At 44.1% G+C, this 12787-nt stretch overlaps 1 protein-coding gene across 1 annotated transcript in view; it reads left to right on the forward strand.

Moving 5' to 3' along the window:
- adgra2 (adhesion G protein-coupled receptor A2) overlaps nucleotides 1-12787 on the forward strand; it is a 39991-nt gene that overhangs the window by 12705 nt on the left and 14499 nt on the right. The window contains exon 2 of the mRNA XM_023290696.3: nucleotides 5839-5910. Coding sequence (XP_023146464.2) covers nucleotides 5839-5910 — 72 coding nt within the window. The remainder of the gene's footprint in view (nucleotides 1-5838; nucleotides 5911-12787) is intronic.

The raw sequence follows: 12787 nt of genomic DNA on the forward strand, positions 1-12787 counted from the left end.
CTGCAGTGTGATCTAAATCTGTACTGGCGTTTGATCACTTAGAGCTGGCATGTAGATGGAATAAGCAGCACTGGAAAAACTGCTAACAGCCAAATTAAGTAATACGGTTTTTAATCTATCTCTTGGTTTGACCACAATACTGTGTTGATCCACACCGTCTGTCCACATTACTGTGAGTGATATGTGTGTGATGTGAATGTAAAGAGAAACGCTGCCATGTCCACTTAGTTCTCCTCTGTGAACCAACCATATTCTTGAAATGCAGCTCTGGCAAGGAAAAGCTACTCAAATGGAAAGCCAAAGGGGGAAAATGCAGTAAAAAAAATAAAACCCCTGATGGTTTAGAATGTTTTCAGCTGTAAGACACACAAATTAAAGTGCTCACGCAATGCTGGGCTCTTAGTGTGAAAGTGGATAATCGTATTGCTGTCAGCAGAGTTCAGATCCCTCAAGGAGAAGTTCTTATTAATTTTTATTTATGTGAACTTAAGCACTGCTGTGACACAGACCAGCATGCGCATTATCAAATCAGCATGCTAATTAAACCGGGCTTAATTCAATAATGACGCTCCGAGACTCTCATTTAAAAATCACTCTCATTATCTGGCTCCCATTGGTCTCTGAATTAGGACTGGATTTATGCCACGTTACAATCTCTTTCAAGGGTTCTTGTCTTTCACCTCGCGTGTGGTCCTCGAGGGTAAGAGACCAATCCAGAGTTAAATTATGTTTACAAAGTGGCCCACTGGGTCGTTTTAACTCTTTATTAACGCCTAACCTGTGCTCCTCTGTCTCTTTCTTGGCCTGGATCAATGCTTGTGGTGGGACCAGGATCTAATCATGTCGTTTTATCATTGATCATACTGCTGCAGCTCGATATGTTTTATTCCAGCAGAGTTGTGTATTCAACATAATATTATTCAAGGACTGTAAAGAGTAATACATAGGTAATGAGAGCGGGCAGCTTAGCCTGCAGATGAATTCTTCTTAAATATAAAGCCCTTCTTGAGATCCTTTTTCTGCTTGTGGTTTGCCGTGGAGGCCTGCAGCTACACAGAGATCACTGTCTGAGTCCAGCTCTAAATATTTAGAGGCCAACAGGGGCCAATTGAAATCAGCGCTTTTTACTCAAGTGCATCTCATTCATGTCTAAATGCCAAACCAGGCTGGAGTATTTCCTGTGTATTCTTCCAGCTTCTAAAAAACAGACGTTTTAAGTGTGTCTAGCAGAGAGGCAGGATGAAGAGTGACACCGTATTGACACCAGACTCTCAGCAGCAAGCGACAGCAAACAGGACATCCTGTTGTGTTGGAGTTTACAGCGTCTTCGCTGCGGCTAGGCCACGAGATGGAAGGATGTGTTTTCCCTCTTGGTCCGTCTGCACCAGGTTGTGAGCTGGAAAGCTCAAGGGACTGTGTTCAGCCGCTCCCTGTGTTGTCCACAGCTCCACCACACACACGATTCCTCAGCCAGCTGATTGGCTGACAACGACCCAAAACCAAAAGCAGCTGTAGGAGGCGTTTGACAGGCAGTTAGAGTTTACAGCACACACAGGTATATACACACGTACATATATATGAGGTCTGATCCACCAGGCCTGCAGCAGTATGTGACAGTGAGACAACCACTTAAGAACGGAAGTAAATCAGTGAGCAAATACGATTTGCAACATGCTGTCATGCCCCTGTGTGGCCCTCAAAGGCTTTGTGGGTTTAGGAAGCAAATTGAACAAACCAACAAAGTGAGTGGCATGGTGCAGGGAGGAGCTGCTGCGGTTTACTAGACAAGACTCTTTGTATGGTTTTTACTTTTTCACACGCCATCATGCAACAAGACAACCCTGAGCTAACAGAGCGCTGTGGCACTCGATCCTGGAAGACCAAGGATGCCGGTATATATTTTGATAAATTCACACATTGTGCAACTAATACTTTGGACATTATCATGTTAAATTATTTACAGTAATAAGTCCATAGTCTGGCATGTGTCCTAGAAAGCTCACTACTATTAACTAAAGCCAGCTGTGATGGAAAGTTCTGGGCCTATTTAATACAATCATGCACATTCTTTTTAAATATTTGCTTATTTAAGCTTCTTGTGGACATTTTAGGCCCTTGCGTATGAACCAAAATGTACAATATACAGGGTTTGTAGCATCCTGCAAAGATACACCTTCACTTTTCTTGAACACAGAACAACTTTCAGCCAGTTTCAACAGGTTCCAGTTCAGCAACGCACTCGAAGAAAATAATGTACTGACTCTTGTTTCATACTTTTAGACAACAGAAAACAGTGAAACATGAAGTTGCGCAGTTGAGTGTATCTGTACTGTTTGTGTCTGCTGCAGTTTTCCTGACAATGTTTAGACCTACATGAGGACGCTGCAGAAGTAAAGCTGGTGTCTGTGCTTCTGTTTGACCTCCTGCTTTTTGATCTTGATGTAAATGAATTACATGAAACGGCTGAACAAGATCCCGAAGCCTGACATGTGGCTCTGTTCTTTTCTTCTTCATCTTTTTCAGATTAGATGGATTCAATTAGCTCATCTGATTCCTCGGTGGCCTTTGTGGTCTGAAAGGGTTAAGTGAATGAGAGATGGTAAACGCTGCTCTGAGATACCATCCACGGTCTGGACTGAGTTAGCACACTGTCGTGCCATGTACCATTACAGCTTATAGCATCTGAAAGCAGATTAACTCAATCTGCCATCTGATCTGTCACTTATCGAGCGGAAAGAAGCCACTCGTGTGCAGTTGAGCCTCAGTAGCAGAGCAGCACCGAGGCCTGTGTGAGCAAGAAGCTACTCATCTTCTTTGCTTGTAAAGCTCTGTTAACCTTTGTCTGCTCCAGTGATGAAGGGATGCACTCTCGTTTGCCTCAGCTGTCACCTGCCTCCGGACACTGCTCCGTCTGTCTGATGGCTGTCCAGGAAGTGCTCTCTCTGCAACCCCTGACCCCTGTAACCGGGTTCTGAATAAACAGCTAATTGGCTGGGTTTCCTGTTTAGCCTGATGGGAACGCTGACTATTTCTGTCTGTTTACACAATTCTGCCTCTCTCTCTTTCTCAGAGTTGTACTCCCTGTATTGTTTATCAAAGAACAATGTCCTTCACTACAACTGTGCTCCAAACATCAGGCTTTGGGGATTATACAGTAGTGTCCAGTCTGTGTACTCCCCTGCGTTCCTGGAAATCTGTGCCTTTTGTTGCCTGTAGGAGGAATTCAGTTAGCTCATTTTGAGGTCTTTGTTTGCTTAGGAAAGTCAGCTTTTAAGTCCCGGTGACCAGAGGAGCAACCTAATTGAAATATTGTGTGCTAAAATGTCTTAATATGAGAATTTTCATGATGGGATGACTCGTGCAAAGTGTATTTTTCTCCCCAAGTTCACATGAACACAACATACAAATAAACACATCTGCGCAGGTTTGTAGAATGAATGCTCGTGAGTCATACTGCAATAAGTTGTTCTTACAAGTTTGCAGACCTGCACACATATGGGCGTTCGAGCCCACCAACAACAAACGTGCATGATCCTCTGACTAATCGTTTTTTTTTTCCTGCCTAATAAGCTTAGTCAGAAAGGAACTATCTGTATCTAAACTGTCTGTGTTGTATTAAATGGCTTGTTTCTTTTCCAGATGTGACTTTCTCCTCTGCTATCTGTATTGAATTATTCAGGCAGTTCCGGATCTTCTGTAGCTTTCATCTTAGGCCTGCATCCATTTATAAGAGAGATTCTGTGCCCAAAGTTAAGCAAGAGACCTCAAGGCCCAGGAGTCATAGGTTCAAATTCAGGCTACGCCACGAGAGAACTGCTCTCGTCTAGCATGTACTCTAAAATGTCTTGATTTAATAAGTGTGACTTGTTTCAACAGTTCTGTGTGGGTTTATGAACATGACATGTTATTTTTTTTACCCAAAGCTAAAAATGAAGCTCTGACGTCACTTTCTGAGGCTTTGGCTTTTGAAATAAAGGGGGAATTGTGGATAATAATTCGATGAATATAGCAGCTTAAAATGAAGATGATTTTAACTTTGAAGCTGAGGGCAGTCACTTTCAGTACTACAGTGATTATTCGTTTTTCTGGTTTCTTGATTGCAGCCCAGTTTAAAAATACATTTCTCTGGTATCTAATTTTGGTAGATAATTGTAGGAAGATATTGACCGAGGCGTCCAGGATAACTGGAGCAAAAGTTACTTTCCACTTTTCCTTTTCCTTTGTTTGCTCCTTAACTTTCCTGTCTTCAAATCGTCCTGATATTGTGACTGTCAGTAAAGTTACTGGAGTGAAGAAGTACATCAGGGCAGTTTATTCTTGTATAAGAAGATTGGACGATTAAATCTGGTCATTAACTGAGTTGGAAGGCGCAGAGCTGAAGGCAGTGTTTTTATTGATGTGGCAGGAAACAGGGGGGCTGACTGCTGCTGCTGAATCTGTAAATCTCACAGACTGTTCACAGTCAGCTCCCTCTTTTAAAGGCACACACACAGCTCCACTCTCTCGATTAAGAATGCACTTAATGTCGCAAACAGCCCATTAAGCGCCATGTGGTAGGGGCGAAGATGATGTGAAACTGAAGGGTGTGTTAATGATGGCAGGCTGTCGCCAGCGCAGGGCCCCTGCTGTATGCTGAGCTCTTGCTGAGTGGGCATTGGGCCGGTCGGTGGATCCACAGGGCCAGAAACAGTAAACACAAGGCTGAAATATGGCTCCTGAAAAGTTTCTAACAGCACAGATTTTCTTGGTCTTGTCTTGGTTGAATATTGAAAAGTCGGCCCTGACTTTTACTCGAATCTGTTGTGAGTGTTGCTGCTGTTCTCTGGTGTCAGACTGTTTTGCTTTACAAGCCCACTCTTCCACCCAGACCTCCTCCCTAACTTTTATGCACTATAGGAACGTTGCACTTCCTTAATTGGAAAAACCGCTGCAGTGACTGTAATCCAGTACGGCAGCAGGTTTGTTTCCAAAGCTTCTGCTCCAGCAAAGACTTCTAACTAATACCTGACTCAGGAAAGGCTTTTAATGCATCTTCTCTCCATGACTTCTCCCTGCAGTTTTGTGTCTTCAAAAAAAAGTCAACTAGTATATAATATCTCTCTAAATATACAGTCATCCACAGTGCTGGAAACACTTTTGCTAATGTGCAAACAACTCTCTGATGAAAAAATTAGTATCATCAAGGATTCAGAGAGAATTGAGCAACTTGTGACTAAGCTATGCTAACTGCTAACGCTAACTCATATTCAGCATACAGACATGAACATTGTATCGAAAAAAGAGGTTAAAAGTCTACACCAAAGTCCATGCCTTAGACAATAGTGAACCCCTCAGGGCACAGTTATTAAGGTAAATATCTATTTCCCTGTCAGACAAAGCGATCTGAACCTCATATCCACCACTCTGCCCTTTAGCCTGATAAGAGCCCCAACAGCCAAGTGATTTGCCAGTAAGGAAAGGCCTAATTAACGTGGCTTGTGCCGCTGTTTGTTTGATGTGGAAAGTCGTCCTTTGATGTAAAAATGATGCAAAATGATTATCAAGATTATAGCCTTCCCTCCTAATCTTGATGTCCTATTCTGTTTCACCATTTATTGGAAACATCTTTGGCTAATGTCTCCAGTCAGGCTAATCTCTCATGTGACTGCAGCAACCAAGTGGACATTTCACCACGGCTTTCATCCTCCTCTTGTGTCCTTCACTGTGTGTTTAGTTAAACCTGAACTCTCCTTGGGGACAGAAACTGACATCCAAGATAGTAACTTTGGATATTTGAGATTAAATTGGGCCTCAGTGGAATATTTCTAACAATATTGGTGTTTCTCTTTTATTTCACAGGATACTGAGCCACAACAAAATCCGCGTTCTGAAAAATGGATCCTTCTTTGGACTTTATGCTTTGGAAAAGTTGTGAGTATCCTATTTTGTATCATCTTTGATTAGGTTTGCACTTCTGCAGATGCCATAATGTGGTGTTTATTGTTTACATTAGATTTATGTTGTGTATCCTTGTGCGAGCTGCTTTTTGGCTTTCCTCTGGGCTGGGCTCTGGTGAGATATAAATACAGGGTATCAGTGAGATCTGAGCGGATCTGTGCGGCTCTGTGCACATATATCCAATCGTGGGCTTCTTTCCAGCTGGGAGGATGATACACTCAGACTGGCTATCACACAGTTACGTCGAAAACTCCACATAATTACACTTCAGGCCTTCATTATCAGGTAAGCCCCACTCCACAGGACAAGATAAGGGAGATTTCTGGCAGGAGGTGCGTGTTGGCAGCTTCACATGTGGTTTGCAGACAGTCTGGCCTTCCTTAGTAGCATCGTAATCTCTCTGAATGGGGTGTGAGACAAGTGAGAGATGAAATAATTTATAATTTCTGGGATGTTACGGCATTATGCACAGCAGTCTTGGTGACAAACAGGAAAGAGACCATTAGGGTAACTTCTAGTGGCTATTTTTTTTTTTTTTTTAAAAAAAGATGTTTTTTAAATCAAGGGAATATTTGGATTTCTTGGGTTTTCAAGTACAGTCACACTGAAGGGCCATAGCATTAACATTTATTAGATATTTATTTTGTTGGGTTTTCATTTGTAATGTTTAATTTACTGAGGTAAACTGACATCATAATACCACTGCAGAGTGTTAAACTGAATATATCAACTTGTTAGGTTAATTTGTATTGACAGTTTTATTTGTCTACTGGAAATCTCAATGACTGTTGCTTTAAATGTTCTATATAAATAAAATAAAATAAAATATAAGCAGTAGCTGGCTAAAATCGGCCAGTTCTGTCTGTAAGTTTCTCTGCCATTTTGGTCCAGACGACAATATCTCACTAACTATTTTTTGGATTCTCATGAAATGTTACACTGACATTCAAACTCCCCAGAGGATAAACTACAAAAATGAGCAGATGAAGTTTAAGGTTACAGTATGTATAATGTAATATATCTTTCAGTCACATTTATTGGTGCTTGCTGCCCACATGCTACCACCCCTGGCTGCCTGTCTACCCCGACACTCACATCTAGTGTGTTTCCCACCAAACACAATTTTTTCAAGGTGTGCTGTTTTACAGAGCATCCCAGTAAAGCTTTATGGCAACAACACACATGGTGCAGCTTCAGTGTCTGGATACTGTAGTCTGGCAGACGTACTTATTTTGCGGGGGGAGGTGGGTATGTTGGAGAGATATTAGTTCCACATGCCACTCGGAGCTGCCACCCATGAAGCTAACGAGCTTCTCAAAAATGTTGAAAGAAAGCAAAATATGGTAATTTGCTGCAGTTGTTAGCTTGTTAGTACCTACCTACCGGAGCTCACACCAGACGTGCCAGTGGAAAACAAAAGAGAGATTTGCTGAAAGTGCTGTTTCTTGATGTCTGGCATGAGAACACCATGGGTGAATAGTTTCAAGGCCAAGTTGTCAGTTCTCACCTAAACAGTGAAGGACGCCGATAAAGCTGTTGACAGGAAGAGGCAACAGCAAGATCCTGGGACGAGTAGTTTTGGGTGATATAAAAGTAAAGTATGCAGATCTGCAGCTTGAACTGTTTGATGTAAAATGAGCTGATGTTGCTTGTTTTTGTAAGTGTGGACAAGGCTCCCCGCGGTGCTGGAGGGTCGGTGGGTCGGGTAACCTGAGCATACCCGCCGACTGGCCTCTGTACCTGGAGCAGTGATAAAACTAGCAGGGGGCAGCAGGGTGGAGCTCTCCCGGAGGCTTCACTGAAAGACCTCGGAGAAAGACACAGAGCAGGCAGGCAAACTAACACACACACTTGGTTTTGCTCCACAGTGGGAGATGTAGGCGTCTGGTGTAAGGAGAGGACACAACGTAAATCATGCAGGCCTCATTTCACTCCTCTGCCTCAACCTCCGCTGGCTCTCTGACACACAGCGGTGGAGGTCTGCTCACTCACTCTGGCGTCTTCAACCTTTAATTGAGCCTCGCACAGCTTATAATTACATCTGAGCTCATGGGAAAATTGCTGTCTGTTGTGAAAAATGCCACATTGAAATTCAGCGCTGCAGTGATGGAAAGGTTTGAAGAGCTGAATTCAGATGTGAATTTACAGTCAAGGTTTAGATGTGCGTCTGTTTGCTTCATGCTCAAAACTGTGAGATTTCACTTTTGTTTTGTCTCCTCGGCCCGCCATGACTCTTCACGTCTTCTCATTGTTTCCAGTCTGTCGTCTACATGTGCTTGTCATTTGCAGCAGTAGTGAACAGTTACTCATATTATGCGGTCAGTGGTGTAATCAAAGGCCAGCCCACTAGGGCTGAGTAAACACACATCAGGGAATTACACTGCATCTCTTCCCCTATGTGACAAGGATAAACACAGTCTGCTCTCCGAACTGCACACACACACACTCTCACACACACTCTCACTCTCGGCCCATCACTGTTGTGACTTCGCTGTGTACTGTAACTCTCGAGAGTGTTTCCTAGTATGGGCACCCTCACTTCTTGCCGTCATTTTCAAATGAGTCTGGTAACTCTCTCAGCAGACACACACTCACATCCACACGCTCACGCCAGACATCTATTCAGTGTTGAATGCAGTCTGATCTGCTGTTGTTAGTGGGAGAATACAGCTCCAGGGCAGGCCACCCTCCTCCAGGCCCGGGCCAGACAGTGCAGCAATCTACACAGTTAGCCCTTTCATTGGGACAAACCTCCTCAAAGCCACTATTGCCTTCATAACCTGCCAAACCACCCAAGTGCAGAGGAGCAATTTAGGCTTGTTTGTTTTTGCCCTCTTACTGGACTACTGTGTTTTTGTAGCTCTTTTAAATAGGCTTGCCATCCAACAGCTACATTTGGATCTTGGAATACCTTCTTTCTTTCCAGCTCTTGGGATGAGCACACTTGTTGAATCATACCTTGCTGTGGTGGTGCCTGCTACGTGCAGAGTAAGTCACATTTACACACACCACCGGGGCTTTTTATACTGTACTCGTGCACCTATTTGAGTACCTCCACCTCTGTGTACACACCCTCTCTGATGGGAGCTTTCGCCGGCAGCCCGCACTAACGAGCTGGGACCTTTATGAGTTGTGGACAGATCCCAGCAGCCTGTCCTCTACTGATTTGAGGCAAGGTAATGAGAATAATGAGCAAAGAGGGCCAGGGCAGTCTGGCTCTTGTCCAATGGGGGCCCCACTGCACCATGGGACACAGGACAGGCAGGCAGGGCACAAGGGGCCCTCATTACCAGGTCTGTTCACCCTACGGGTAGAGAGGGAGCAGGGAGGGAGAGCAGAGGGCAGCGATGATGATGGATGAGGGACCAGCAGGGTGTTTGCAGCAGACAGGTCTGAAAGGCAGGAGTGAGGCTTGTGGTTAGGACTGTTTAGAGGCTCACAGCGTCAGACGTTGTCAACAAAACGGTCTGAAATGACCCCAGCAATGTTAATCTGCTCAATATCACTGTGCTTTTACTTATTGCACCGCAGAGGAATATTAGAAAAGAAATCATGTGAGATAACCAAAATCTTCCCTCTGACTTATTTCAGCTTCATTCAAGAGCAGGAAATAAGGAGTTGCTTGTGATTTATGCTTGCAGAGCTACAAGAATTAGGGGAAGTTTGTAATGAAACCTGTGACCAAGAAGTCAGACAGGCCATGAGAATGTACAGATATGTTTAGAAAAATGTCTGCATGATAGAGCATACATGATTATAACATTATGGTTATGAATGTCTAGGCCAGTTCATTGCTTTTTGACTTGATAGTATCTGTTTTGCAAAAAAGGGGAGTCGGACCGCTCAGTCTTCTGCTTGAGTCTCTCTGTAACCGACCCTGAAATCGCCTCTGCCATTCTGAGCAGCTAGGGTTAGGAAAAAGTCCAACTTAAACAACTTTACCATCTGACACAGGGGAAGTGGAGCCGAGATGGCTAAAGATGGTATGGTGGTGGCTGGAGCGAGAGGGAAAGAGAGGGAAAAGGGAGGGGAGAGGGAGGGAGAGAAGGAAAGCACACTCCTGCAGTTTGTCTTATATAAATCTGAGGTTGTTTTCCTTAGCGGGAGATTAACATTATTTCCACACAGGCTAAGCAAATTACCTTGATGAGTGGGAACAAAGCGGAGGTGGGCAGCACCATAGCATGTAGAAACAGTGGAGAATACATGGCAAGGAGCCCTTCTGTCTGGTCCAGTCTGAATAGGCTCAGATTGTTCCAGCCCACCACTCTGAGGAGAGTGAAGGGCAGCTGTGGAACTTGCACATGGGGCTTGCGTCCCCTTCAAAGAAAAAAAAATGAACATTAGTGTGTTTTCCCGCACACGCCATTGAGTGGCTCCCGGTTAGACAACGGTCACCTAATGAGAGTGCATGACATTAAGGGGTGGAGTGGGTGAGGAAGGGGTTAAGCGTGCTGGAGAGTGGAAACAGAAAGGGGGTGCTGCTGGAGTTGATAGACTCCAGATGTGTCTTTCAGATAAACTGAAGGGACGGGGTGTGTTTGTATTGCAAGCCTAGCTCAGTCGTGGCTCTGGGGGTTTATTGAAACAGCGAGCAAGCCCCCTCATAAGCCCATTACCAAATCGTACGCTTTATATGCCAGTAACTCTCTCACACACACTCTTTCGGCAAACTTGATATGGTTTCAATGGCGCTTTCCTCTGGAGGAACTTGAGCTTTCTCTGGACTTACTTCCCCCCACTTCCGTTTGTGTTCCTTTTCTGCTTTATTTTTGCATCTCCCAGCTCACTGGGTCTCTCACTGTTCCTCCCCTTTGACACTCTCTACATGCTGTAGTCCACCTACTGGCTGAAAATTCACTCACAGACATGAGCCTATTGATAATTCCAATGAAAGACGCTTGTCTCAGTTCACTGCCCAGTTATACATAGTTTCAACCCTGACTTTATTAACTTATTGTTAAAGACTGAATGACTCAGTATGAAAGAATAAAACAGTCTTAGTATTATTTGATAAATATTGTTAACATTGGGGTTGTTTTTACAGCTTTTTCTCTCTTCAGAAAACTGATACCACCGACTCGGAAAAAATTTGACTTTACATTATTAAATCCATAAACTGACTTCCATTGTTTCCAATGCTTTGCGTGCCTGTAGGTCTCACGAAAATCAACAGCGCTGCCAAAGTGGGCATTGCCGCCCTTTCTGGGCCGCACCGAAAGCCAGAACTGGAGTCAATGATAGTCCGTGGTTCCAGAGTTTTCCTTGGCAGAATAATCTCCATCTCCCCTCGCTGCAGATTATAGAAACATATAATCAACTAAGGAAATTTTACACTTCAAATAAAAGTGTATCGCTATTTCTGTACATCCCACTTGTGCAGTTGGATCAGCGGTTTATGTTACAGTCAGTCATGAGCAGAACTAAGGGCCTTGTCTTTTTTAACCGTAGTGGAGTAATGCAGTGGATGATCAGGTGGAGGGTAATCCCAAAGACAGATGTTTTATGAATATAATAGAAAAGATATCCCCTATGTCCTTTAGCTGCCTGGCTTCACCAAACACGAGCATAAAGTTGATCATGTATATCCAATTTGAGAGGAACCAGAAAAAAATAAAGAAAATAATCTAGGGAAGGGGTAGCAAAGCAGGAAATTAGTAGAAAAACAAGAGCTCGGCAGATCCTGGTTTCCTGTTTCGGGGGGAAGGCAAGAGTACGTTTGGGGCCGGTGTTACAGAGCCCCCATTGTGAGCAAGTGTGTTGAGGAGTGGGGAGGTGGGGTCTACGGGGCCATACACAGGGACGATTTTGCTTCATACTGAATCCCCTAACCCACCTGCCCCTCCCTACAGGGGAAAGCTAGCTAGTAAAAAAAGGAGAAAAAGGAAACTGTAAAAATAAACGAGCACGAGCCTCTGCTAGACACGCCAACCAGACAGGAAATGACACGCGGCACAAAAATGGTCTCCACTGACCTCTGTCAGGAACCAAGGTGCCAGTTACCCCCCCTTGTTTTTCTCCGACATATCTTTAAACCACAGACATGTTTGTTTCAGTCTTGAGGCAGTTGCATCAAGAGAAAAAGTGCGATTAGAGCATAGAAATTAGCCCTGTAATTCCGTGTCTTTCCATTAAAAAAAATTCCAGCAACAGGAAATTCTTGATTCCAGTCTAGTGATAATGAGTGGCCATTCCCTGGCTTCAGTCATTTTCCCAGCTCCCTCCAGGGCCGGGGCCTAAACAATGTCAGCACTCCAGTCGCTGCTGCTGTGCTCCTGATAATGGAGCACTCCACGTCTGGAGCGCTTTACAGACCATGTCTTCATTATTACCCTCTCGCTGCCCTACAAGCACGTCGCTCCTCTCCAGTCTGCTTGGGGGCCCAGGTGCTCATCCCCTATACCCACAGAGCAATGACTCTTCAGAATGGCAGAGGACCAGCCCCATTGATCAGGAGGAGTTTTCGAGGGAAAAAAAAGACATTCTTAATGGCAGCCTCTGGTGTTAGGCCCAGCGGCAGCAGACAATGGCCCCTTTTGGGCTGGGAGTCTGTCACAATCCAATCATACAGGCCACATGTGGCGAAGGGGATAAAGCACTGCACTCTGAAGGTTACAAAGCATAACTCAAAAAGAAAGGCCATAGTCATAATAGTAATGTGTCACCACCAATCATGTAGCTTTTGGAAGAAGTACATGCTGCCACTGAGGAGGGCAATGAAAAAAATAATAGCTTACAGTTCAAACTTGTAGGATTTTAGACAATATTTTCAAGCTCGGCAAGCGTGATGCTTTGATGTATTTCTTGTCTCGACTATTATCCTCTTGCTTGGTGACAGCTGTTGTCATCA

Source organism: Amphiprion ocellaris, chromosome 6, assembly GCF_022539595.1.
Source record: "Amphiprion ocellaris isolate individual 3 ecotype Okinawa chromosome 6, ASM2253959v1, whole genome shotgun sequence".
NCBI classification, from domain to species: Eukaryota; Metazoa; Chordata; class Actinopteri; family Pomacentridae; genus Amphiprion; species Amphiprion ocellaris.